General features: G+C 51.4%; 1 protein-coding gene across 4 annotated transcripts in view; it reads right to left on the reverse strand.

The window, feature by feature from the left end:
* The window catches only part of LOC140395696 (sodium-coupled monocarboxylate transporter 1-like), a 342,990-nt gene that overhangs the window by 45,971 nt on the left and 269,509 nt on the right, over window positions 1-27,510 (reverse strand). For 2 of the 4 annotated variants that reach the window (XM_072483772.1, XM_072483771.1), the window contains exon 15: window positions 16,353-16,456. The exons of the other annotated variants lie outside the window; for them this stretch is intronic. In XM_072483772.1, coding sequence (XP_072339873.1) covers window positions 16,353-16,456 — 104 coding nt within the window. The remainder of the gene's footprint in view (window positions 1-16,352; window positions 16,457-27,510) is intronic. 4 annotated transcript variants of the gene reach the window in all.

Raw genomic sequence — 27,510 nt, forward strand, 5'->3', positions numbered from 1 at the left:
TCTGACAAGGTCTCACCATAGTCACAGTACTCCGCAATCCTGAGTAGCCTGGATAGAAAATCGGCAAGGGATTTTCCAGGGGTCCTCTCAGCGGTATTAAACCGGTAACGCTGGACTATCGTGGACGGGGTTGGGTTAAAATGTTGCCCCACTATATTCACAAGTTCATCAAACGTTTTGGTGTCCGGCGCAGCTGGGTACGTAAGGCTCCTAATCACCCCAAACGTATGTGGGCCGCAGGCGGTGAGCAATATGACCACCTGCCGCTCGTTTTCAGTGATATTGTTTGCCCGGAAATAGTAACGCATCCGTTGTGTGTACTGGTTCCAGCTTTCCAGCGCAGCATCAAAAACATCCAAACGTCCGTACAGAGGCATGGTATAATAGAAAACAACTTCCAACCTGTATCCAACAAAAATCCAGGGAGGTGGCTTCAGCAGTGTAGACAGCTATTCACTTTAACCTTCGTCGCCAGTTTTGTGAGGGCCACGAAGAATCCAGCACGAGTTTTAAGGATACAAAGTAATAACATTTATTTACTATAACCTATATACATAACAGTAGCAGTAACTTCCCTTGCTACATACTCCTTCCTGCTGGTTCCTGAACTGGCCAGCTTTATTTATACTAGGAGTTTACTAGTGGTTTCTCTGCCCCCCTCATTGGGGAAGCTCATACTCCCACAGGATTGTGGGATAGTCATTAGTCCCCAGCCAATGGTAGGTCGGCAGGTTATAACAACCCCCACAACCCAAAGATATGTAGGTTAGGTGGATCGGCCACGCTAAATTGCTCCTTTAATTGGAAAAAAAAATAATTGGCTAATCTAAATTTATTTTAAGAAATGAAATGAAAATCACTTATTGTCACAAGTAGTCTTCAAGTGAAGTTACTGTGAAAAGCCCCTAGTCGCCACATTCCGGCGCCTGTTCGGGGAGGCTGGTACAGGAATTGAACCGTGCTGCTGGCCTGCCTTGGTCTGCTTGAAAAGCCAGCTGTGCTAAACCAGCCCCTGGTTGGTAATAATAAAGTTGAATTTATTATGAATCATAAGATATGAATCTTATTGTATTAATCTTATACAAGATATTGTATTAGTAGTACCCATTGTACCCAAGTGAACACCTGGCAGGGTTTCCTAAAGAGTAGAGAATGTTGGGATAATTGGAGGAAGTCATTATGTTAAATACCATAACATTCCATTGTAACTGTAGAAAGAGGGAAACATTATCAGCACAGCTTTAGATGGGTGTAGAGTAGAAGCTATCTCAGTCGTGTGTGCACATCCGATATCCAAAACTGAAGAGGTAAGGTGTGGGTTTAATGCTACAGTAAATTGTACAATGGAGGCTATGTGGGTGGGCTTCAAAAGAGCCAACCCATATTGCATACCTGGGTAAAAGGAGATATTATCTTACACATGGCAGCAGCACCTTAGATATGAAACAATCGGTTTATTAGCCCACAACTAATCATAGTGTGTTTCACCCACAAGTATCTGCATGGGTAGGGAAAGTGGAGCGAGTGGGAATATACAGGAGAGGAACAGAGGAACAGTGAAGGACAATCCGGCACAGGAATCAGTACTCCTATGCAATTTCCTTTCTGCTGGGACGTCTGACAATGATTTGAAAAAAGGTTCAGAGAATGTATGGAACGTACTACACACTTCAACAACAAGCCTGAGCCTTAGCGGACACTGTTGATCTGATCGACACTTCCACATGGTGGGAAGACTTGTGGGATTGGGGCTCAAAGATACAAATACACACATTGATTCGTATTATCTCCCAGGTTCCTGGCCTTAATCCAAACGATACTGATTTTGTACCTGACTTGCCCCATTTTCCGTACTAGAAAGACACACAAGAAATGACGATGAGGAATTAGACTGAACAATTGGGGTAATAAGCTAAGGGATCATATGCCTGCAATAAAGGGTCGGATAATACAGATTGTCTTACCACATACTTTTACAGACCAAAACTGGATATTTAGTCAATACCAATGTGGCAGATAGTAAAGGAAACATTTGGCATCTGAGAGGTGGCTAACTTGGGCTCGGCCAAAGGCCAAAAGGGGGTCTGTAGCAGGGAAATAATGAATATGGTTTATTATAATAACGTATTAGGGCAGATGACTTCCGGGGGCGACCATGCTGTGAGTGGTCGCACATTTGGTGGCTCCCGCTCGTGGTGGACGTTTTGGACCTTTTTCCCGATATACGGTGGATCTGATCGACAAAACAAGGGGCGCGATTCTCAACTCCCACGCCGGCTGGGAGAATCGCCTGGCCCTCCCGCGATTCTCCCAAGCGGCGGGAACGGCCCGGTCGAGTTTCGCGGGCCGCAGGCCGGAGAATCGCCAGAGACACCCAAAATGGCGATTCTCCGGCACCCCCGCGATTCTGAGGCCCGGATGGGCCGAGTGGCCAGGCCAAAACGGCGGGTTCCCCCCGGCGCCGTCCACAGCTGGTCGCTGCAGTCATGGGCGGTGCATGAACGCTGGGGGGGCGGCCTGTGGGGGGGGCGAGGGGGGGATCCTGCACCGGGCTTCACCTGCAATGTGGGGTGGCCCGCGATCGGTGCCCACCGATCGTCGGGCTGTCCTCTCTGAAGGAGGACCTCCTTCCTTCCGCGGCCCCGCAAGATCCATCCCCCATCTTCTTGCGGGGCGGATTTGGACAGGAAGGCAACCGCGCATGCGCGGATGACGTCCGTTATGCGGCGCCGGCCGTGTCATCTATGCGGCGCCGCTTTTACGCGGGCGACAAGGCCTGGCGCGGGTAGATGACGCGGCCCCGATACTGGCCCATTGTCAGGGCCTGAATCGGTCGGGACCGGGGCCGTTCCGCGCCGTCGTGAACCTCGACGGCGTTCACGACGGCGCAGCCACTTCAGCGTGGGAGTGGAGAATTGCGCCCACTGTGTTGGTGAAGTAGACGAGGAGGATTCCCCACCAGTGTACGGATTCGTTGACCAGAAGTGGTCTGAGAAGAAGAGAACGTTGGTCGAGGTGTGGAGCCTGCGACACAGGGAAATATGGCGGAAGGTCAGGGACCGAAACTGCCTGCCCAGTGGTCGACGGAGCAACATGTGGCCTTTCTCCATGAGAAATTTGCTCAGTAGTGAAAGGAATATCTGTCCAGGGTGGTGGATCTGATAAAGGCGGGGATTGATCGCATGGAGCAGAAATTGGAAACCCAGGCATGGGCGATCCAGAAGATGGAAGGGGCGGTGGCTGAGCACGAAAATCAGCTAGCCTCGATGGCGATGGAGATGGGCTGATGAAGGACCATCAGAAGAGGCTGCAGGACAAAGTGGAGGATCTGGAGAACAGATCGTGCAGACAGATTCTGAGGATTGTCGGCCTGCCGGAGGGCAGCGAGGGAACGGACGCCGGTGCATATGTGGCGCGTATGTTTGAGAAGTTGCTGGGAGAAGGGGCATTTGCTCGGCCCTTGGAGGTGGACAGGGCGCACAGGGCACTTATGAGAAAGCCGCAGAGGAACAAGCCACCGAGGGCGGTACGAATGCAACGGTTCCTGGACAAGGAACAGATCTTGAGGTGGGCCAGGCAAACGAGGCACTGCTGATGGGAAGGCAGCAAGCTGCGTGTCTATCAGGACCTGGATGAGGAACTGGCCAAAAGAAGGGCGAGTTTCAATAAAGCGAAATTGGCCCTTTTTAAGAAGGGGTGATGTTCCACATGCTGTACCCAGCACGTTTGTGGGTCACATATGAGGGCGAGAAACTTAAGAGGCAAAGAACTTTATCAGGGACAAGGGACTGGCAGGAGATGAAGGACATTGAACTTGGGGACGAGTAGTTGTGTTTTAGAACTTCTTTTTTTTTGTGATCAATGAGGAAAGAATATTTATTAACCATTAACTTAAAAGAAAAAAATTGACAAGAAGGACGATAATACACTGCAGCACTTAATTACACCGTTGACTATACACACACAGTTACCCCTTGATTCACAACTACCGACATTTCCTGAATTCTGAGATGCCCCTTTGTTCCAAAAAATACCCATCATTTGTTATATAACTCTATGAGCTAAATCCAGCAGATAATTACCAAGCACAGGTATTTGCCACGTTTCGGAAAACCATCTTCGGTTACAGCAAAGACGAAATCTGCTCAGTTTGAATATTGGATCGTAACCGGCTGCCCGTTTGGCAATAACTTGTTTTCGGGAGACTGTTTTCTGCAGCTGGGTGTGGCTGTGATGGTAGCTGCTGCTACTGTCTCTCTTTCTCCAGTTATTATGCTACAGATATATTACCCTTTACCTTTCATGCTATCCACCCTGTGGTTCCAGTTTTAGCAGATATGTGTCAAATTCCTTGGGCTGGATTCTCTATTTCTTTTTTTTTTATAAAATATTTTATTGAAAATTTTTGGTCAACCAACACAGTACATTGTGCATCCTTTACACAATATTATAACAACACAAATAACAATGACCTATTTTATAAACAGAAAATGAATAAATAATAAATAACAAAAATGAAAACTAACCCTAATTGGCAACTGCCTTATCACAAATAACACTCTCCAAAAATATAATTTAACAGTCCAATATATAATTATCTGTAGCAACGACCTATACATATTATACAGTATATATTAACAACCCTGAGAGTCCTTCTGGTTCCTCCCCCCCCCTCCTTTGTCACCCCCATCCAAAACCCCTGTAGTGCCGGGCATGACCAAAACATATGGGTATGATTCGCTGGGCTTCTCGAGCACCTTGCACACCTATCCTCCACCCCAAAAAATTTACTGAGCCGTGCTCCAGTCATATGCGCCCTGTGTAATACCTTAAACTGAATCAGGCTTAGCCTGGCACACGAGGACGACGAGTTTACCCTGCTTAGGGCATCTGCCCACAGCCCCTCCTCGATCTCCTCCCCCAGCTCTTCTTCCCATTTCCCTTTTAGTTCATCTACCATAGTCTCCCCTTCGTCCCTCATTTCCCTATATATATCTGACACCTTACAATCCCCCACCCATGTCTTTGAGATCACTCTGTCCTGCACCTCTTGTGTTGGGAGCTGCGGGAATTCCCTCACCTGTTGCCTCGCAAAAGCCCTCAGTTGCATATACCTGAATGCATTCCCTTGGGGCAACCCATATTTCTCGGTCAGCGCTCCCAGACTCGCGAACTTCCCATCCACAAACAGATCTTTCAGTTGCGTTATTCCTGCTCTTTGCCACATTCCATATCCCCCATCCATTCCCCCCGGGGCAAACCTATGGTTGTTTCTTATCAGGGACCCCCCCCCCCAAGGCTCCAGTCTTTCCCCTATGCCGTCTCCATTGTCCCCAAATCTTCAATGTAGCCACCACCACCGGGCTTGTGGTGTAGTTCCTCGGTAAGAACGGCAATGGGGCTGTCACCATAGCCTGTAGGCTAGTCCCCCTACAGGACGCCCTCTCTAATCTCTTCCACGCCGCTCCCTCTTCCTCTCCCATCCACTTACTCACCATTGAAGTATTAGCGGCCCAATAATACTCACTTAGGCTCGGTAGTGCCAGCGCCCCCCTATCCCTGCTACGCTGTAAGAATCCCTTCCTCACTCTCGGGGTCTTCCCGGCCCACACAAAACCCATGATGCTCTTTTCAATCCTTTTTTAAAAAGCCTTCGTGATCACCACCGGGAGGCACTGAAACACAAAGAGGAATCTCGGGAGGACCACCATCTTAACCGCCTGCACCCTCCCTGCCAGTGACAGGGATACCATATCCCATCTCTTGAAATCCTCCTCCATTTGTTCCACCAACCGCGTTAAATTTAACCTATGCAATGTGCCCCAATTCTTGGCTATCTGGATCCCCAGGTAACAAAAGTCCCTTGTTACCTTCCTCAACGGTAGGTCCTCTATTTCTCTACTCTGCTCCCCTGGATGCACCACAAACAACTCACTTTTCCCCATGTTCAATTTATACCCTGAAAAATCCCCAAACTCCCCAAGTATCCGCATTATTTCTGGCATCCCCTCCGCCGGGCCTGCCACATATAGTAACAAATCGTCCGCATACAAAGATACCCAGTGTTCTTCTCCTCCTCTAAGTACTCCCCTCCACTTCTTGGAACCCCTCAACGCTATCGCCAGGGGCTCAATCGCCAGTGCAAACAATAATGGGGACAGAGGGCATCCCTGCCTTGTCCCTCTATGGAGCCGAAAATATGCAGATCCCCGTCCATTCGTGACCACGCTCGCCATCGGGGCCCTATACAACAGCTGCACCCATCTAACATACCCCTCTCCAAAACCAAATCTCCTCAACACCTCCCACAAATAATCCCACTCCACTCTATCAAATGCTTTCTCGGCATCCATCGCCACTACTATCTCCGTTTCCCCCTCTGGTGGGGGCATCATCATTACCCCTAACAGCCTCCGTATATTCGTGTTCAGCTGTCTCCCCTTCACAAGCCCAGTTTGGTCCTCGTGGACCACCCCCGGGACACATTCCTCTATTCTCATTGCCATTACCTTGGCCGGGATCTTGGCATCTACATTTAGGAGGGAAATAGGTCTATAGGACCCGCATTGTAGCGGGTCCTTTTCCTTCTTTAAGAGAAGCGATATCGTTGCTTCAGACATAGTCGGGGGCAGTTGTCCCCTTTCCTTTGCCTCATTAAAGGTCCTCGTCAATACCGGGGCGAGCAAGTCCACATATTTTCTATAGAATTCGACTGGGAATCCATCCGGTCCCGGGGCCTTTCCCGCCTGCATGCTCCTAATTCCTTTCACCACTTCTTCTACCTCGATCTGTGCTCCCAGTCCCACCCTTTCCTGCTCTTCCACCTTGGGAAATTCCAGCCGATCCAAAAAGCCCATCATTCTCTCCCTCCCATCCGGGGGTTGAGCTTCATATAATTTTTTATAAAATGTCTTGAACACTCCATTCACTCTCTCCGCTCCCCGCTCCATCTCTCCTTCCTCATCCCTTACTCCCCCTATTTCCCTCGCTGCTCCCCTTTTCCTCAATTGGTGTGCCAGCAACCTGCTCGCCTTCTCCCCATATTCGTACTGTACACCCTGTGCCTTCCTCCATTGTGCCTCTGCAGTGCCCGTAGTCAGCAAGTCAAATTCTACATGTAGCCTTTGCCTTTCCCTGTACAGTCCCTCCTCCGGTGCTTCCGCATATTGTCTGTCCACCCTCAAAAGTTCTTGCAGCAACCGCTCCCGTTCCTTACTCTCCTGCTTCCCTTTATGTGCCCTTATTGATATCAGCTCCCCTCTAACCACCGCCTTCAGCGCCTCCCAGACCACTCCCACCTGGACCTCCCCATTATCATTGAGTTCCAAGTACTTTTCAATGCACCCCCTCACCCTTAGACACCCCCCCTCATCTGCCATTATCCCACGTCCATTCTCCAGGGTGGGCACCCTCCTGTTTCCTCCCCTATCTCCAAGTCTACCCAGTGTGGAGCGTGATCTGAAATGGCTATAGCCGTATACGCCGTTCCCCTCACCTTCGGGATCAACGCTCTTCCCAGCACAAAAAAGTCTATTCGCGAGTAGACTTTATGGACATAGGAGAAAAACGAGAACTCCTTACTCCTAGGTCTGCTAAATCTCCACGGGTCTACACCTCCCATCTGCTCCATAAAATCTTTAAGTACCTTGGCTGCTGCCGGCCTCCTTCCAGTCCTGGACTTCGACCTATCCAGCCCTGATTTCAACACCGTATTAAAATCTCCCCCCATTATCAGCTTTCCCATCTCTAGGTCCGGAATGCGTCCTAGCATTCTGCCTCATAAAATTGGCATCATCCCAGTTCGGGGCATATACGTTTACCAAAACCACCGTCTCCCCCTGTAGTTTGCCACTCACCATCACGTATCTGCCCCCGTTATCCGCCACTATAGTCTTTGCCTCGAACATTACCCGCTTCCCCACTAATATAGTCACCCCCCTGTTTTTCGCATCTAGCCCCGAATGGAACACCTGCCCCACCCATCCTTTGCGTAGCCTAACCTTGTCTATCAGTTTCAGGTGCGTTTCCTGTAACATAACCACATCTGCCTTAAGGTGTGCGAGTACCCGTGCCCTCTTTATCGGCCCGTTCAGCCCTCTCACGTTCCACGTGATCAGCCGGGTTGGGGGGCTTCCTACCCCCCCCCCTTGTCGATTAGCCATCCCCTTTTTCCAGCTCCTCACCCGGTTCCCACGCAGCTGTATCTCCCCCAGGCGGTGCCCCCCCGCCCATCCCCTCCCATACCAGCTCCCCCCTCTCCCCAGCAGCAGCAACCCAGTAATTCCCCCCCTCCCACCCCCTCTGCTAGATCCCCCGCTAGCGTAATTACTCCCCCCATGTTGCTCCCAGAAGTCAGCAAACTCTGGCCGACCTCGGCTTCCCCCCGTGACCTCGGCTCGCACCGTGCGACGCCCCCTCCTTCCTGCTTCTCTATTCCCGCCATGATTATCATAGCGCGGGAACCAAGCCCGCGCTTCTCCCTTGGCCCCGCCCCCAATGGCCAACGCCCCATCTCCTCCACCTCCCCTCCTCCCCCCATCACCACCTGTGGAAGAGAGAAAAGTTACCACATCGCAGGATTAGTACATAAAACTCCTCTTTCCCCCCTTTTTAACCCCCCTCTTCGCCCCCCCACATTCGCCCCACCACTTTGTTCAAACGTTCTTTTTAATAACCCGCTCATTCCAGTTTTTCTTCCACAATAAAAGTCCACGCTTCATCCGCCGTCTCAAAGTAGTGGTGCCTCCCTCGATATGTGACCCACAGTCTTGCCGGTTGCAGCATTCCAAATTTTATCTTCTTTTTATGAAGCACCGCCTTGGCCCGATTAAAGCGCGCCCTCCTTCTCGCCACCTCCGCACTCCAGTCTTGATAAACGCGGATCACCGCGTTCTCCCATTTACTGCTCTGAGTTTTCTTTGCCCATCTAAGGACCATTTCTCTATCCTTAAAACGGAGGAATCTCACCACTATGGCTCTGGGAATTTCTCCTGCTCTCGGTCCTCGCGCCATCACTCGGTATGCTCCCTCCACCTCCAACGGACCCGCCGGGGCCTCCGCTCCCATTAACGAGTGCAGCATCGTGCTCACATATGCCCCGACGTCCGCTCCCTCCGCACCTTCAGGAAGACCAAGAATCCTCAGGTTGTTCCTCCTTGCGTTGTTCTCCAGTGCCTCCAACCTTTCCACACATCGTTTCTGATGTGCCTCATGCGTCTCCGTCTTCACCACCAGGCCCTTTATGTCGTCCTCATTCTCGGCTGCCTTTGCCTTCACGACCCGAAGCTCCCGCTCCTGGGTCTTTTGTTCCTCCTTTAGCCCTTCGATCGCCTGTAGTATCGGGGCCAACAGCTCTTTCTTCATTTCCTTTTTGAGCTCTTCCACACAGCATTTCAAGAACTCTTGTTGTTCAGGGCCCCATGTTAAACTGCCACCTTCCGACGCCATCTTGGTTTTTGCTTGCCTTCCTTGCCGCTGTTCTAAAGGATCCACTGCAATCCGGCCACTTTCTCCTCCTTTTTTCATCCGTATCCAGGGGGGATTCCCTTCTGGTTTACCGCACAGTGTTTTTAGCCGTCAAAATTGTCGTTGGGGCTCCTATCAAGAGCCCAAAAGTCCGTTTCACCGGGAGCTGCCGAAACGTGCGACTCAGCTGGTCATCGCCGCACCTGGAAGTCCTGTTTTAGAGCTTCTGTTAAACGTCTTTTCTTGTATGTATTGTTTTGTATGTATTGTTTTGCACTAAGTTTGGGGCCTTTGCTCAGTTTTGTTTGCAGATCAACTTTGTTCTTAATGGTGGGTGGAATTTTCTTCTTTGTGTATGTTGGGGATTGTAATATTTGCATATGTAAGTTGGTCAAGCGAGCGGAGGGGGATCAGTGGGGGGGAGGATGCTTGGCGCCATGGGCGGGGGCTCACCGGGCTAGCTCACAGAAGCACAGTGGGGGGCACGCAGGCGATAAGTTTGTTGTTGGGAGTTGGGATTGTTATTTTGTTATGGGGTGGGGGGAGGGAGAGGGCGGGGGGAGATCTGCTGACAGGGGAAGGATTGATGAATGGCGATAGGGCAGGGGTCGTTGACGGTGGGCGCCTGAGGGCGGGCCTGAAGAGGCACGGGACACGGGCTGGAGGCTGGCCTAAGAAGGGATGTGGTTGATCGGCCGGGGGAGGGGGGGGGAGGTTCCCCCTGACCAGGCTGATCACATGGTGCGTGAGAGGGCTGAATGGGGTAGTCAAGAGGGCTTGCGTATTCGTGCATGTGAAGAGTTTAAAGGCGGATGTTGCAATATTTCAAGAGACACACCTGAGGGTGGTGGATCAGACCTGGCTGAGGAAGAGATGGGTGGGGCAAGTACTTCATTTGGGGCTAGACTCTAAAACTAGGGGGGTAGCGATTTGGATTAATCAGCAGGTGTCATTTGACATGGGAAGTATAGTGGCAGACTCGGGGGGGGGGAGCAGATACATTATGGTGAGTGGGAAGTTGCAGGGGATGCTGGTGTGTTGGTAAACATTTATGCACCAAACTGGGACGTCGCGGAGTTCATGAGGCGGGTATTGGGGAAGATTCCGGATCTGGACCCGCATCAGCTGATTATGGGGGGGGGAACTTTAAAACGGTTATAGATCCGAGGCTGGATCGGTCGAGTTCAAGGACAGGGAGGGTGCCAGCGGCTGCGAAGGAACTAAAGAGGTTTATGGAACAGATGGGAGGGGTAGATTCGTGGAGGTTTGGATGGCTGAGATCAACAAAATTTTCTTTTTTCTCCCATGTACACAAAGTGTACTCCCGGATCGATTTTTTTTGTTTTGGATAGGGGTTTCCTGGCGGGAGTGGTAGACACCGAGTACTCGGTAATTGTAGTGTCGGACCATGCCCCACACTGGGTGAATTTATGGATATGCAAGAGGGAGGCCAGCGTCCATACTAGAGATTAGATGTAGGACTGTTAGCAGATGGGGAGGTGTGTGGATGGGTGAGGGAGGCCATGCAGAATTATGTGGAGATAAATGACACCGGGAAGGTTTCGGCAGCAATGGTATGGGAGGCATTGAAGGCAGTAGTGATTACGGGTGCATAGGGAGAATGCGGAGCGGGTGGAAATGGACAGGCTGGTTAGGGAGATTCTCCAGGCGGACAGGATGTCCTCGGAGGCCCCGGAGGCAGGGCTGTTGAAGGAGCGGCAGAAGCTACAGATGGAGTTTGGTTTGTTATCTACAGGGAAGGCAGTGGGGCAGTGAGGAAGGCGAGAGGGGCGGTGTATGAGTATGGGGAGAAGACTAGCAGGATGTTAGCTTCCCGTACCAGCCTCCCTGAACAGGCGCCGGAATGTGGCGACTAGGGGCTTTTCACAGTAACTTCATTGAAGCCTACTCGTGACAATAAGCGATTTTCATTTCATTTCATGAAACGGGAGGCAGCTAGGGAGATAGGAAGAGTGAAGGATAGAGGGGGGAACACGATCTTGGACCCAACGGGGGTGAATGGGGTGTTCAAGGAATTTTATAGTAGGCTGTATGAGTCGGAACCCCCAGCTGGGGTGGAGGGAATGAGGCGGTTTTGGAATGGCTGGGGTTTACAAGGGTGGAGGATCTGAGAGCTCCAATCTGGCTCTTTGAAGTAGTGGAGAGATTGGAGGCTATGCAGTCTGGCAAGGCCCCGGGGTCGAACGGATACCCAGTGGAATTCTACAAGAAGTTTTCTGGGGGTGCTGGGGCCCTTGCTGGTTAGGGGTCCTTCCCCCAACAATGTCACAAGCTTCGGTCTCTATGAAATGAAAATCGCTTATTGTCACGAGTAGGCTTCAATGAAGTTACTGTGAAAAGCCCCTAGTCGCCACATTCCGGCTCCTGTTCGGGGAGGCTGGTACGGGAATTGAACCGTGCTGCTGGCCTGCCTTGGTCTGCTTTAAAAGCCAGCGATTTAATGATTCTGAAGCGGAAGAAGGACCCAGAACAATGTGGGTCATACAGGCCAATCTCCCTTTTGAATGTAGACGCCAAATTGCTGGCCAAGATCTTGGCCTAGAGAATAGAAGACTGTGTCCCGGGGTGATGGGGAGGACCAGACAGGATTTGTCAAAGGAAGGCAGTTAACGGCTAACGTTAGAAGGCTCTTGAATGTTATCATGATGCCCACTGAGGGTAGGGAGGTGGAGGTGGTGGTCGCTATGGACGCGGAAAAGGCCTTTGACCGGGTGGAGTGGAATTATTTGTGGGAGGTGCTTGGGGCGGATTGGGTTTGGGCAGGGTTTTGTAGACTGGGTCTGGTTGTTGTACCAGGCACCGGTGGCGAGTGTGCAGACGAACCAAGTGAGCTCGGAGTATTTTAGACTGTACCAGGGGGCGAGGCACAGATGTCCACTCTCTCCATTGCTGTTTGCCTTGGCTATAAAGCCATTGGCGAAAGCGCTGAGAGTGTCAAAGGACTGGAAGGGGTTAGTCTGGGGGTGGGAGCACAAGGTCTTGTTTTATGCAGACAACCTACTCCTGTATATTTCTGACCTGTTAGGGGGGATGGAAGAGATTATGTGGATCCTAGGGGAATTTGGCCATTTCTCAGGATATAAACTGAATATGGTTAAGAATGAGGTGTTTGTGATCCAGGCGAAGGGGTAGGAGAGGAGTGGGGGAGATGCCGTTTAAAGTGGTTGGGAAGAGTTTTCGATACTTGGGAATTCAGGTGGCACGAGGATGGGAGCAGTTACATAAATTAAATCAGGCCTGGTTGGTTGAGCAAATGAAGGAGGACTTTCACATGTCACATACTCCCGCCGTCACTGGCGGGGTGGGTACAGACCGTAAAGATGATGGTTCTCCTGAGATTTTGGTTTATTTTCCAGTGTCTCCCTATCCTGATCCCAAAAGTTTTTTTTAAGAGGGTCAATGCGGTGATCTCTGGGTTTGTATGGGCGAGTAAAACCCCATGAGTAAGGAAGGTGCTGTGGGAGCAGAACCGGGGGGACGGGCTGGCCTTACCCAACTTTAGGAATGATTACTGGGTGGCAAATATAGCTATGATTAGGAAGTGGGTAGTGAGGGAGGGGTCGGTATGAGAGCGGGCGGAGGCGGCATCACGCAGAGGCACAAGTTTAGGGTCATTGGTAACGGCACCTCTGCCATTCTCGCCGGCTCAGTACTCCACAAGCCCGGTGGTAGTGACAGCTCTGAGGGTTTGGGGGCAGTGGCGGAAGCATATGGGAGTGGAGGGCTCCAATTTGTGGGAACCATCGGTTTGTACTGGGGAGGCTGGTTGGGGGTTTCTGAGGTGGCGGAGAGCATGGATTGAGAGACTGGGGGACCTGTTTATTGAAGGGAATCTTTCCGTGCTTGGAGAATTTGGAGGAGCAGTTTGAACTGCTAGGAGGGAATGGGTTCCGCTATCTGCAGATGAGGGACTTTGTACGAAGACAGGTTTCAACCTTTCCGCTTCTACCACCCAGAGGATATGGGACAAGGTGGTTTCGAAAATGGGAGATGGGGAGGGGAAGGTCTCGGAAATTTATAAAGAGCTCATGGAGTGGGAGGGAACCCAGAGAGGGGAGGTTAAGCATAAGTGGGAGGATGAGCTGGGTAAGGAGCTAGAGGTGGGTCTGTGGGAGGATTCTCTGAGCAGAGTCAACACGTCCTCATCATGTACCAGGCTTAGCCTGATACAATTCAAGGTGGTTCACCAGGCACACATGACGGTGGTCCGGATGAACAGGTTTTTTGAAGGGATGGAGGACAGGTGTGGGCAGTGTGCGGGAGGGACCCCAAATCATGTCCACATGTTTTAGGCATGTCCGAAGCTTAGGGGATTTTGGCAGGGATTTGCCGATGTCATGTCCACAGTATTAAAGATCAGGGTGGCACCGAGTCCAGAGGTGACAATGTTTGGAGTGTCGAAAGACCCTGGATGCCAGGAGGCGAGAGAGGCTGGCGTTTTGGCCTTTGCCTCCTTGGTAGCCCGGAGACAGATTTCATTAGCGTGGAGGGACTCAGAGCCCCCGAAATCAGGGGTTTGGGTTAGCTACATGGGAGGATTTCTCAGGCTTGAGAAAATCAATTTTGCCTTAAGAAGATCAACGTTTGGGTTCGTCCGGAGGTGGCAGCCGTTTATCGACTTCTTCGGGTAAAATTAAACTGCTAGCAGATACAATAAAGGGTGGAGGGGTTAGGGAATGAGGGGGGGTTGGAGGAGATAGTTTAGTTTAGACGAGATCAGTGAGTGGGGGAGGAGGGGCTAGGGAACTGTGTGTGTAAGCCACGTTGGCTGGGTATGGTTGTTGGTTGGGGGAGTTTTATTTACTGAGTTATGTTTACATTTGTAATTGTTGTTATGGAATCATAAATGCCTTAAAACAATGTTTTTTTAAAAAACTTATCAGGGCTGATAACGAGTATGGTTTGTTAAGGGATCTTTCTAGAGATTAAATGATTAAAGGGGCGAGAGAATCTAAGTAATTTACTAAAGGGACTTTTAGAGAGAATTGAAAACTTAATTGTATTCGGAAAAGCTAATTAAAATCCCACATTCAGGGTAAGAGATACCAGTGCGCCGGGCCTTTCGACAGTTTCCCCTGTGGATGCGTCCAGGCACCAACCTCGCAGCATCAGGAGACGTACATTGGACCAGGAAGTGGCATTTACGCGACGAGCATCTGAGCGGCAGTGGCAATGCCACTGTGGCCACGAGAGCTGGTAAGAGCAGCTCCAGCGGTGGCAGAATGTCCTGCTCGGTTTCTGAGTCGGAGCTAGGCGGTTCTTCGTCCGGCATCTTGGGCATCCTCAAAAATTACCACTGAATCCTCGGCAACCGGTGGAACCTGGTGCCACAGGGGTGGCCAGGCAGCGGTGAAGATGAGACGTCTGAATCAATGGCCGGTATGGTGGGAGTATTTGGCACACAGCTTTGGAGATGGTCCGCTTGGCGACTCTCGGCCCTTTGCCCGTATTTGGTGAGAAACCGGACTTGTTTTTGCCAACACGAAGCCCGGGATCCAAGTGGCCCCTCCGATGAAAGGCCGGACATGTACAGCGTCTCCCGGTACGGACCCTTGCAGTGGCCTGCGGCGACCTGTGTCTGCCTCAGTTCGGTCCTGAGTGCAATGGACTTTTCCGCCAATATCCGGAAGGATGAGACTCAAAACGGGTATGGAGGCGACGACTCATCAACATCTCACTGGCGCAATGCACATTATCAAACTGCCCCTCTTCACCCATGGGCCCGCAGGCAAATCCTACAGGATTTGCCGTGTGGTCTCCAGCAGGCATTGAACTGCCATACAATTTCAAGTGAATCCCTGAGCTACTGCTAAATTCTAGTGATTCATTAATGAACTCCATCCTGTGGCCAGCAGACAGGAATCCAACATTGGGTCCTTCCGACCCCCAACTTATTTAAGGACAGTTTTCCTGCTGTAGGGAATCCAAAGCGAGTATGCCCACCCGATTCTCCTGCTCCCCAGCCACCATTATGCCTGCTCCAGTTGGCTCCAATAAATCCAGCCCATGTTCTTTACAAAGATATCTGCTGTGCTTCAGTAAATACAGTGCAGTTTTGCCACCTTGTGGTGATTGAATAGTACAACGTAGAGAATTCAGATAAAAAGCTCAATACTAAGGGTGGCACGGTGGTGCAGTGGTTAGCACTTCTGCCTCACAGCTCCGAAGACCCAGGTTCGATCCCGGCCCCAGGTCACTGTCCATGTGGAGTTTGCACATTCTTCCCATGTCTGCATGGGTCTCACCCCCACAACTCAAAGATGTGCAGGGTAGGTGGATTGGCCATGCTAAATTGCCCCTTAATTGAAAAAAAGCTCAATATTCATTCACGATCATGTAACTGTGTAAAATTCTTTCCCGAGATGTGGGCATTTATTATCTAGGCTATCATTTATTGTCCATCCCTAATTACCCTTGGTGATGAACCCCTGCAGTCCAGGTGGTGTAGGTGCACAGATATAGCGTCATTATATGTAATGCATCTGGTACCACCTGTAGATGTAGTACCTTTAGAAGCCACTTCCATTTTGAATATGATAGGCACCATCTTTATTGCAGTTTGCAGAATGGTTACAACCAGAAACATGAATACAAAGGCAGATTTATAGAATATACACTGAGCTGCCAAAAGCAAAGCAGAGAAAAAGGGACAAGCTCTGAAATAGGTTTCCTCTATTTGTTGGTGCCCTGGGTTTCCAAAGATGTTCAAAGGCTTTAACACAACATCTATAATAACAGTTCCTTTAATAAAAACATTTTTGTAATTGATCTAACCAATGTTTTGTATAAAATGTGTTTTTATGTTGATACCATTTGGCCAGACTTTTGTCCTGACTTGTCACAATTTACACATTAATTTTACTTACCAGTGATCATACTAACTATTAATCCAACTAAAACTGTGCTCAGACAAGCAACTGGGCTGTAATAGAGATATGATAAAGAGTAGAAATTTTCTGCAATGCTGGACCTGAAAGATGTGGAAAAAAAAATTAATCTGAATGATGAAATAGATAGCATCACATGCAGAGTTGCTTTAAATTATTTCAATATTTAAATTAAACAAATGGACTTTGTTTTGTACATTATGTAAAACTGTCAGTCTCAACTCAAAAGGGATGACATCATTTCACAGCAAGCCCTAATTTTTACTGGCCGTAGAATTTGGGCAGAGCAAAGCATCCCACTCTTATTCCCCCCACCATCCCACCTCCAACTCAGAAATGTGAAGCCTGGATGATTTTAACACACTTACAGCCTTGATTCCTCTCCCTACTGACTTCACCTAGTGAGAAATCCACTAATGCTTCACGGTTCAGCAAACTCTGATCTGCATATTTAAAGTAGATGCTCTCTGGCTTCAGGCAGATGTGCTTTGTCAACCACTCAGAAGTATAGATTAAAACAGAAAACAATGAGAATCAAAAAGGGCATTGGCATTGGCAAGCAAGTTACTGTAATAAGTCCATGGGGGCAGAAGTCCCGTCACCAGAATTCCTTTTATTTACAAACCCAACAGCTGACCAATCATGACCATTCAGTCTGCTGTCTACACCGGGAGTGCAGAGGATCTGACACTCCCTGTTATATACACAGAAAGGGGTTCCCTGATTGGGCCACTAATCAGGGAACTCGTATTCTAATTGGCCAATCCCAAAGGCCTCGCCTAAGTCATTACAACCCCCGCCCGCCCCGCAAAGTCCGTGGAGTCCCCATGGCCTCGTGACTCATGGGTCTCCTGCTTCGTTTTTGCGCTGTTCCGGCTCCCCCACTTCGGTCTCCGACGAAGGGGGGTTGTAACAGCTAGATGCCCGTCTTTTCGGATGTGAGCTCCTGAGAGGCGATTCGCCCCTTTCCTCCGGCGGCAGAGGTACAGCTGCAGCATCATCCACAGTGTCCATATCCAAGGCCGATGTCCTCACCAGTGGTGTCGGAGGGGAGTGAATAGTTTGTCGGGGAGGAGTCTCCACGATCCTTGATATGCTGGTCTGAGTCAGCTCCAGAGGGGGAAACGAATCTGAGGCTTGCACCTGGTCCAGGTGTTTCTTTATTACATGTTTTCCTACACGTATCTCATACGACACAGGTCCTGTCCTGGCCTTGACTGTTCCTGCTACCCATGTGGGGCCATTCGCATAATTTCTGACCCATACATTTTCACCCATGTTGAACTGTCTTTCTCGGCGAGTGTTGTCGTGGCCCCTGCATTGGGCCTCTTGGTGTCGCTCTATTCTGCTACCTAAATTCGGGAATAGTAGACTCAGCCGGGTTCAGAGTCGTCTGCCCATGAGTAGCTCCGCCGGTGCTATTCCCGTTGTGGCATGTGGGGTTGTTCTGTGGTCAAATAGCAGCGTGACAGTTTGGTGTCCAATGATGCTGCTGACTGTTTCTTCAACCTGACTTTTAAGGTCTGAGCAGCTCTCTCTGCCAAACCATTCGATGCCGGGTGGTATGGTGCCGTCTTTATGTGCCAAATGTCATTCGACTTCATACATTTTGTGAAGTCCTGGCTGGTGAAAACTGATCCATTATCCGAAGCTAACACCTCCGGGATACCATGAGTTGCGAACGAGGTGCGGAGTTTTTCAATGGTAGTTGTTGAATTTTCAGAGTTCATTTTGTAGACGTCCAGCCATTTGGAATCGGCGTCTACTATTATAAAAAACACTGAACCCATAAACGGCCCTGCAAAATCGACATGAAGTTGAGACCATGTTCTACCTGGCCATTCCCATGGGTGCAGCGGGGCTGCCGGTGGCACCTTCTGCCCTTGTTGCCATTCTTGGCACCGACCTACCAATGCCGCTATGTCTGTGTCCAGGCCCAGTCACCAGACATAGCTTCTGGCCAGCATCTTCATTTTTGAGACTCCAGGGTGCCCATGATGTAGTTCAGCCAGTATGGCTCGACAGCCTTGACTTGGAACTATTATTCGGGCCCCCCATAGCAGGATCCCATCTTTCACAATGATCTGCTCTCTTCTGCTCCAGTAAGGGTGGAATTCCGCCTGGACCGGTCTTTCCATCTCCTCATTTAGCACCATGTGTTTTATTTTTGATAAAACCGGGACCCTTTGGGTCCATAAACGAATGTTTTGTACGGCCACTGGAAGGATGTCCAGGAAATGTAACGTCATTACCGTTTCGTCTATTTTGGGTACTAATGGCGGGGCATCCGGTAATGGCAGCCTGCTTAGTGCATCGGCGTTTGCCACCCGGGTTCCTGGTTGATGCTCCAGTTGATACTGGTACGCCGCCAGTAGTAGGGCCCAGCATTGGATCCGGGCCTAAGCTATTTGTGGTATTGCTTTGTCTTCTTTCAACAAATCCAGCAATGGCTTGTGGTCTGTAATTATAATGAATGTCCGCCCGTACAAGTACTGATTAAATGTTTTCACTGCGAAGATCACAGCCAGTTCTTCCTTTTCGATTTAGGCGTGCTTTCATTCTGCTGCTGCCAACGCCCTGGAAGCAAACGCTATATGTCGTTCCTGTCCGTTTTGCCCTCTTGTGTGCCAAAACTGCACCAACGCCATATGGAGACGCGTCACACGTGAGCACCAACTCTTTCCTGGGGTCATAGTGTGCCAAGACATTCTCTGAGGAAAGCTGTTTTTTATCTTCTTGAAAGCCCTGTCTTGGCTGGCGGACCACTCCCAGGCTTGCCCCTTTTTTAGTAATTGGTGAAGTGGCTCTAAGATGGAAGCTCTATTCTGTATGAACTTTCCATAATATGTCACCAGTCCTAAAAACGACCTTAACTCTGGATTGTGGTGAGGGCCGGGGCATCTTTAATCGCCCTCACCCAATCCTCCAAAGGGTGTAGCCCTGATTTGTCAACCTTGTACCCCAGATAGGTTACTTGAGGTGCTAGGAAAACACATTTCTCCCTCTTTAGGTGCATGCCTGCTGCTGAAAACCTCCTAAGGACTTTCTAGGTTTTGCAGGTGTTCTACCTTTGTTTTTTCTGTAATGAGTACGTCGTCCAGGTAAATGGCGACTTGTGGTAGCCCTTGCAATATATTCTCCATTGTCCTCTGGAATATCGCACAAGCTGATGATACCCCGAAGGGTAAAATGTATACTGAAAAAGGCCCTTCAGGGTGTTTATCGTTGAGAACTTTTGGTCTGGCTGGACATAATTTACCCTTACTTGGGAGGGCTTCTGCGAGTGGGCCTAGTTAACTTAGTATCTGAGTCGTTCGTGAGGGTGGCTATGCAGTTGCCTATTCCCCAGCGGTAGTCCCTTAACTCAGTTTCACTGGTATGGGCATCTACCTCCATCGGAGTACCCTGTAACTCATGCGCTCCGCTTGCCGCTTTTTATGAGGACAAAGCCAGCTGCAATGTTTGCTTGCAATCCAGCTCGGCCTCTGCTAACAGACGTTTCTGTATTGCTGAATTATTTATTCCACATACCAATCGGTCTCGGAGCATCTCATTTAGCGTCAGGCCAAATTCACAAACCTCTGTTAATCGCCTTAATCTTGTTAAAAAGTTTGTAACTGACTCCCCAGTGTCTCGAAATGCTGACTAAAACCGGTCCCTTCGCAGGATCAGAGGTAGCTTAGGGTTATAGTACTCTGTTACTAAGTCCGTCAATTCCTGGAAAGGTTTTGTGTCCGGTGCCTCCGGAAAAGTGAGACTGCGCATAATGACAAAGGCTGCTGGCCCACACGCGGTCAGCAGAATGACCCATTGCTTTTCATCCGGAATTATATCGTTTGCTCTAAAAAAGTACTTAATCCGCTCTACATATTGGGCCCAGTCTTCCACTGCAGGGGCAAAAGAGTCCAACTTTCCAAATAAAGGCATTTTTGCCTGTCAGTGGCTAACCCTCAATACGCGGCAGCTGCTGATGAGCAGGTTTCTTCGGGTAGTTCCGTTTTCCTCATCGCCACTGTAATGAGTCCACGGAGGCAGAAGTCACATCACCAGAATTCCTTTTATTTACAAACCCAACATCTGAACAACCATGACCATTCAGTCTGCTGTCTACACCGGGAGTGCAGAGGATCTGATACTCCCTGGGGGCGATTCTCCGAGCCCCGCGCCGGGCCAGAGAATCGCTGCAACCGCGCCATGACGCCCCGACGTAGGCGTGCGATTCTCCGAGGTGCAGAGAATCGGCGCCATTTGCACCGGCACGGCGCCGGCCGCTGGATTCTCCGGCGGATGGGCCGAGCGGCCGCGCGGATCCGACAGAGTCGGCGCCGTTCACCCCTGGTCGCTGCCGGCGGGAACTCTGCGCGAACAGTCGGGGGGCTACTTCACCCGGGGGGGGGGGGGCCTCCGATGGGGTTTGGCCCGCGATCGGGGCCCACCGATCGCTGGGCCGGACTCTCCACTCCCCCCACCCCCGGGCCTACTTCCTGGCACGGCCGGCCCCTGAACACCAACCCCATGTTGAATCAGTCGTACCCGGGCCCGGTTCGCGCCATCATGAAACACAACGGCATTCACGACGGCGCGAACACTTGGGCTCCATATTGGAGAATCGCCCCACCTGTTATATACACTCGTATTCTAATTGGCCAATCTCAAAGGCCATTCCAGTTACCCAGCCATTTTTACCCCATTCAGTTTCTGTTGGGTGTGTAAAGTTAAAATCATGATGAGTTTACTTCTCATAACTTCAAATTTGTTTTGAAATTGAATAATTACTATAATAATACATTTGTCCGATTTTCAGGTCGGGTTGCACCCGTCACAATTCCTGCTATGTTGGAAAATTTCCGGGGGCAGACCAGGCTGGCGATCTATGTTCAGGGCGGGGATCAAGCTGGCGATCTATGTTCAGGGCAGGGATCAGGCTGGCGATCTATGTTCAGGACGGGGATCAGGCTGCTGATCTATGTTCAGGGCAGGGATCAGGCTGGCGATCTATGTTCAGGGCGTGGAAATCAGGCTGGCGATCTATGTTCAGGGCGGGGATCAGGCTGGCGATCTATGTTCAGGGCGTGGAAATCAGGCTGGCGATCTATGTTCAGGACGAGGATCAGGCTGGCGATCTATGTTCAGGACGGGGACCAGGCTGGCGATCTATGTTCAGGACGGGGACCAGGCTGGCGATCTATGTTCAGGGCGGGATTCAGGCTGGCGATCTATGTTCAGGACGGGGATCAGGCTGCTGATCTATGTTCAGGGCAGGGATCAGGCTGGCGATCTATGTTCAGGGCGTGGAAATCAGGCTGGCGATCTATGTTCAGGACGAGGATCAGGCTGGCGATCTATGTTCAGGACGGGGACCAGGCTGGCGATCTATGTTCAGGACGGGGACCAGGCTGGCGATCTATGTTCAGGGCGGGATTCAGGCTGGCGATCTATGTTCAGGACGGGGATCAGGCTGCTGATCTATGTTCAGGGCAGGGATCAGGCTGGCGATCTATGTTCAGGGCGTGGAAATCAGGCTGGCGATCTATGTTCAGGGCGGGGATCAGGCTGGCGATCTATGTTCAGGGCAGGGATCAGGCTGGCGATCTATGTTCAGGGCGTGGAAATCAGGCTGGCGATCTATGTTCAGGACGGGGATCACGCTGGCGATCTATGTTCAGGGCGGGGATCAGGCTGGCGATCTATGTTCAGGACGGGGACCAGGCTGCCGATCTATGTTCAGGACGGGGATTCAGGCTGGCGATCTATGTTCAGGACGGGGATCAGGCTGGCGATCTATGTTCAGGACGGGGACCAGGCTGCCGATCTATGTTCAGGGCGGGGATCAGGCTGTCGATCTATGTTCAGGACGGGGATCAGGCCGGCGATCTATGTTCAGGACGGGGATCAGGCTGGCGATCTATGTTCGGTGGGGGGGAAATCAGGCTGGCGATCTATGTTCAGGACGGGGATCAGGCTGGCGATCTATGTTCAGGGCGGGGATCAGGCTGGCGATCTATGTTCAGGGCGGGGATCAGGCTGCCGATCTATGTGCAGGACGGGGATCAGGCTGGCGATCTATGTTCAGGGCGGGGATCAGGCTGGCGATCTATGTTCAGGGCGGGGATCAGGCTGGCGATCTATGTTCGGTGGGGGGGAAATCAGGCTGGCGATCTATGTTCAGGACGGGGATCAGGCTGGCGATCTATGTTCAGGGTGGGGATCAGGCTGCTGATCTATGTTCAGGACGGGGATCAGGCTGGCGATCTATGTTCAGGGCGGGGATCAGGCTGGCGATCTATGTTCAGGGCGGGGATCAGGCTGCCGATCTATGTGCAGGACGGGGATCAGGCTGGCGATCTATGTTCAGGGCGGGGATCAGGCTGGCGATCTATGTTCAGGGCGGGGATCAGGCTGGCGATCTATGTTCAGGGCGGGATTCAGGCTGGCGATCTATGTTCAGGACGGGGATCAGGCTGGCGATCTATGTTCAGGGCAGTGATCAGGCTGGCGATCTATGTTCAGGACGGGGATCACGCTGGCGATCTATGTTCAGGACGGGGATCAGGCTGGCGATCTATGTTCAGGGCGGGGATCAGGCTGGCGATCTATGTTCAGGGCGGGGATCAGGCTGCCGATCTATGTTCAGGACGGGGATCACGCTGGCGATCTATGTTCAGGGTGGGGATCAGGCTGGCGATCTATGTTCAGGACGGGGATCACGCTGGCGATCTATGTTCAGGGTGGGGATCAGGCTGGCGATCTATGTTCAGGGCGGGGATCAGGCTGCCGATCTATGTTCAGGGTGGGGAAATCAGGCTGCCGATCTATGTTCAGGGCAGGGATCAGGCCGGCGATCTATGTTCGGTGGGGGGGAAATCAGGCTGGCGATATATGTTCAGGGCGGGGATCAGGCTGTCGATCTATGTTCAGGGCATGGAAATCAGGCTGGCGATCTATGTTCAGGGCGGGGACCAGGCTGCCGATCTATGTTCAGGGCAGGGATCAGGCCGGCGATCTATGTTCGGTGGGGGGGAAATCAGGCTGGCGATATATGTTCAGGGCGGGGATCAGGCTGTCGATCTATGTTCAGGGCAGGGATCAGGCTGGCGATCTATGTTCAGGGCATGGAAATCAGGCTGGCGATCTATATTCAACGTGGGAGGGAAATCAGGCTGGCGATCTATGTGCAGGGCAGTGATCAGGTTGGTGATCTATGTACAGGGCAGGGATCAGGCTGGCGATCTATGTTCACGGACGGAAATCAGGCTGGCGATCTATGTGCAGGGCAGTGATCAGGTTGGTGATCTATGTACAGGGCAGGGATCAGGCCAGCGATCTATGGTCGGTGGGGAGGAAATCAGGCTAGCGATCTATGTTCAAGCTGGTGGGGAAATCAGGCTGGAGATCTATGTTCAAGTTGGGGGGGAAATCAGCCTGATGATCTATGTTCGGGGGTAGCAGCCTGATGATCTATGTTCGGACGGGGGTTCAGCCTGATGATCTATGTTCGGGGGGGGGGGGGGGTCAGCCCGATGATCTATGTTCAGGGGTAGCAGCCTGATGATCTATGTTCGGACGGGGGGTCAGCCTGATGATCTATGTTCGGGGGGCGGGGGGGGGCGGTCAGCCTGATGATCTATGTTCGGGGGTAGGAGCCTGATGATCTATGTTCGGGGGGGGGTTCAGCCTGATGATCTATGTTCGGGGGTAGGAGCCTAATGATCTATGTTCGGTGGGGGGGGGTCAGCCTGATGATCTATGTTCGGGCGGGGGGGGGGAGGGTCAGCCTGATGATCTATGTTCAGGGGTAGCAGCCTGATGATCTATGTTCGGACGGGGGGTCAGCCTGATGATCTATGTTCGGGGGGATCAGTCTGATGATCTATGTTCGGGGGGCGGGGGGGGCGGTCAGCCTGATGATCTATGTTCAGGGGTAGGAGCCTGATGATCTATGTTCGGGGGGGGTTCAGCCTGATGATCTATGTTCGGGGGTAGGAGCCTAATGATCTATGTTCGGTGGGGGGGGGTCAGCCTGACGATCTATGTTCGGGCGGGGTGGGAGGGTCAGCCTGATGATCTATGTTCGGGGGTAGCAGCCTGATGATCTATGTTCGGGAGTAGCAGCCTGATGATCTATGTTCGGGGGTAGCAGCCTGATGATCTATGTTCGGAGGAGGGGGGTGAGGGATCAGCCTGATGATCTATGTTCGGGGGTATCAGCCTGATGATCTATGTTCGGGGGGGGATCAGCCTGATGATCTATGTTCAGGGGTATCAGCCTGATGATCTATCTTCGGGGGGGGGGTCAGCCTGATGATCTATGTTCGGGGGTAGCAGCCTGATGATCTATGTTCGGGGGGGGAGGGGGGTGGTCAGCCTGATGATCTATGTTCGGGGGTATCAGCCTGATGATCTATGTTCGGGGGTATCAGCCTGATGATCTATGTTCGGGGGTATCAGCCTGATGATCTATGTTCGGGCGGGGGGGGGGGGTGGGGGGGGAGGGGGGGGTCAGCCTGATGATCTATGTTCGGGGGGGGGAATCAGCCTGATGATCTATGTTCGGGGGTAGCAGCCTGATGATCTATGTTCGGAGGAGGGGGGGTGAGGGATCAGCCTGATGATCTATGTTCGGGGGTATCAGCCTGATGATCTATGTTCGGGGGGGGATCAGCCTGATGATCTATGTTCAGGGGTATCAGCCTGATGATCTATCTTCGGGGGGGGATCAGCCTGATGATCTATGTTCGGGGGTATCAGCCTGATGATCTATCTTCGGGGGGGGATCAGCCTGATGATCTATGTTCAGGGGTATCAGCCTGATGATCTATCTTCGGGGGGGGATCAGCCTGATGATCTATGTTCAGGGGTATCAGCCTGATGATCTATCTTCGGGGGGGGATCAGCCTGATGATCTATGTTCAGGGGTATCAGCCTGATGATCTATCTTCGGGGGGGGATCAGCCTGATGATCTAAGTTCGGGGGTATCAGCCTGATGATCTATGTTCGGGGGAGGGGATCAGCCTGATGATCTATGTTCGGAGGGGGGGGGGTCAGCCTGATGATCTATGTTCGGGGGTATCAGCCTGATGATCTATGTTCGGGGGAGGGGATCAGCCTGATGATCCATGTTCGGGGGGGGATCAGCCTGATGATCTATGTTCGGGGGTATCAGCCTGATGATCTATGTTCGGGGGTATCAGACTGCTGATCTATGTTCGGGGGTATCAGCCTGATGATCTATCTTCGGGGGTATCAGCCTGATGATCTATGTTCGGGGGGGGGGGGGGTCAGCCTGATGCCTGATGATCTATGTTCGGGGGTATCAGCCTGATGATCTATGTTCGGGGGAGGGGATCAGCCTGATGATCTATGTTCGGGGGGGGGGGGGATCAGCCTGAAGATCTATGTTCGGGGGTATCAGCCTGATGATCTATGTTCGGGGGTATCAGACTGATGATCTATGTTCGGGGGTATCAGCCTGATGATCTATGTTCGGGGGGGGATCAACCTGATGATCTATGTTCGGGCGGGTATCAGCCTGATGATCTATGTTCGGGGGGGGGGGGGGATCAGCCTGATGATCTATGTTCGGGGGGGGATCAGCCTGATGCTCTATGTTTGGGGGGGGGATCAGCCTGATGATCTATGTTCGGGGGAGGGGATCAGCCTGGTGATCTATGTTCGGGGGGGATTAGCCTGATGATCTATGTTCGGGGGTATCAGCCTGATGATCTATGTTCGGGGGGGGGAATCACCTGATGATCTATGTTCGGGGGGGGGATCAGCCTGATGATCTATGCTCGGGGGGGGGGGGGGGGTCAGCCTGATGATCTATGTTCGGGGGTAGCAGCCTGATGATCTATGTTCGGGGGGGGATCAGCCTGATGATCTATGTTCGGGGGGGGGGTCAGCCCGATGATCTATGTTCGGGGGTAGCAGCCTGATGATCTATGTTCGGGGGGGGGATCAGCCCGATGATCTATGTTCGGGGGTAGCAGCCTGATGATCTATGTTCGGGGGGGGATCAGCCCGATGATCTATGTTCGGGGGTAGCAGCCTGATGATCTATGTTCGGGGGGGGATCAGCCCGATGATCTATGTTCGGGGGGGGGGGGGGGGGATCAGCCCGATGATCTATGTTCGGGGGTAGCAGCCTGATGATCTATGTTCAGCGGGGGCATCAGGCTGATGATCTATGTTTGGTGACAGGGCGGAATACACAATCAATGACGGTGAGGGGGTCTTTAATTTCACTTTGAGTTCAGGGCCCCTTTTAGAAAGGTCACCCCGATCTCTGTGAAGCCGGGCTTACCGGTGTGTTTAGGCCCCACCCCTCATAATTGTGGCACAAAACACACGCCCATTCAAAAAAATGGCAAAGTGTGGGAAGATCTCACCTGGCTGTTTCCCAGATTTCTGACTAAACTTCACACTTTGCGATTTACTGAGAAAATTTAGCCCTCTGCTCAATCAATATTGGCATGTTAATCTTCCGCTTTTAAACACACACCAAAACTCAACTACATATTAGTGTCCTCAACAGAAATTTTTAATCCTTTTATCTTTCAGAAACAGGAACCAGAACCAGCATTAACTAAATCAAAACAGAAAATGCTGGAAGTCCTCATCAGATCAGGCAACATTGGAGAGATATAACGAGAGTTAAAGGACACAATCTAATAGCCTCGCAGAGCCCGACGCGGGACGTGACAAGGCTAGTAAATCTCGTGAAAGGTTTCTCGCAAGACTTACGGAGCTTGTCACATTGGGGCTGGTTTAGCACAGTGGGCTAAACAGCTAGCTTATAATGCAGAACAAGGCAGCAGCGCGGGTTCAATTCCCGTACCGGCCTCCCCAAACAGGTGCCGGAATGTGGCGACTAGTGGCTTTTCACAGTAACTTCATTGAAGCCTACATGTGACAATAAGCGATTATTTTTATTATTATTACAATGCGCGAGATCTAATGAGATCTTGCGAGGCATCGCAATCTGGATTCCACCCACAAAGGACTTGGACGCTGAGGGACCGTTTAAATACAGCTCCCTCAGAGGTAAGCAGCTGAGGAGCTAGTCGTGCAAATCAGCCGGCTGGGGACTCGGCATGGCAGGTTTCACATGGAGGCTCGGTGTTTACATTAAGTGCG

This window comes from Scyliorhinus torazame, chromosome 18 (assembly GCF_047496885.1).
Source record: "Scyliorhinus torazame isolate Kashiwa2021f chromosome 18, sScyTor2.1, whole genome shotgun sequence".
NCBI lineage: Eukaryota > Metazoa > Chordata > Chondrichthyes > Carcharhiniformes > Scyliorhinidae > Scyliorhinus > Scyliorhinus torazame.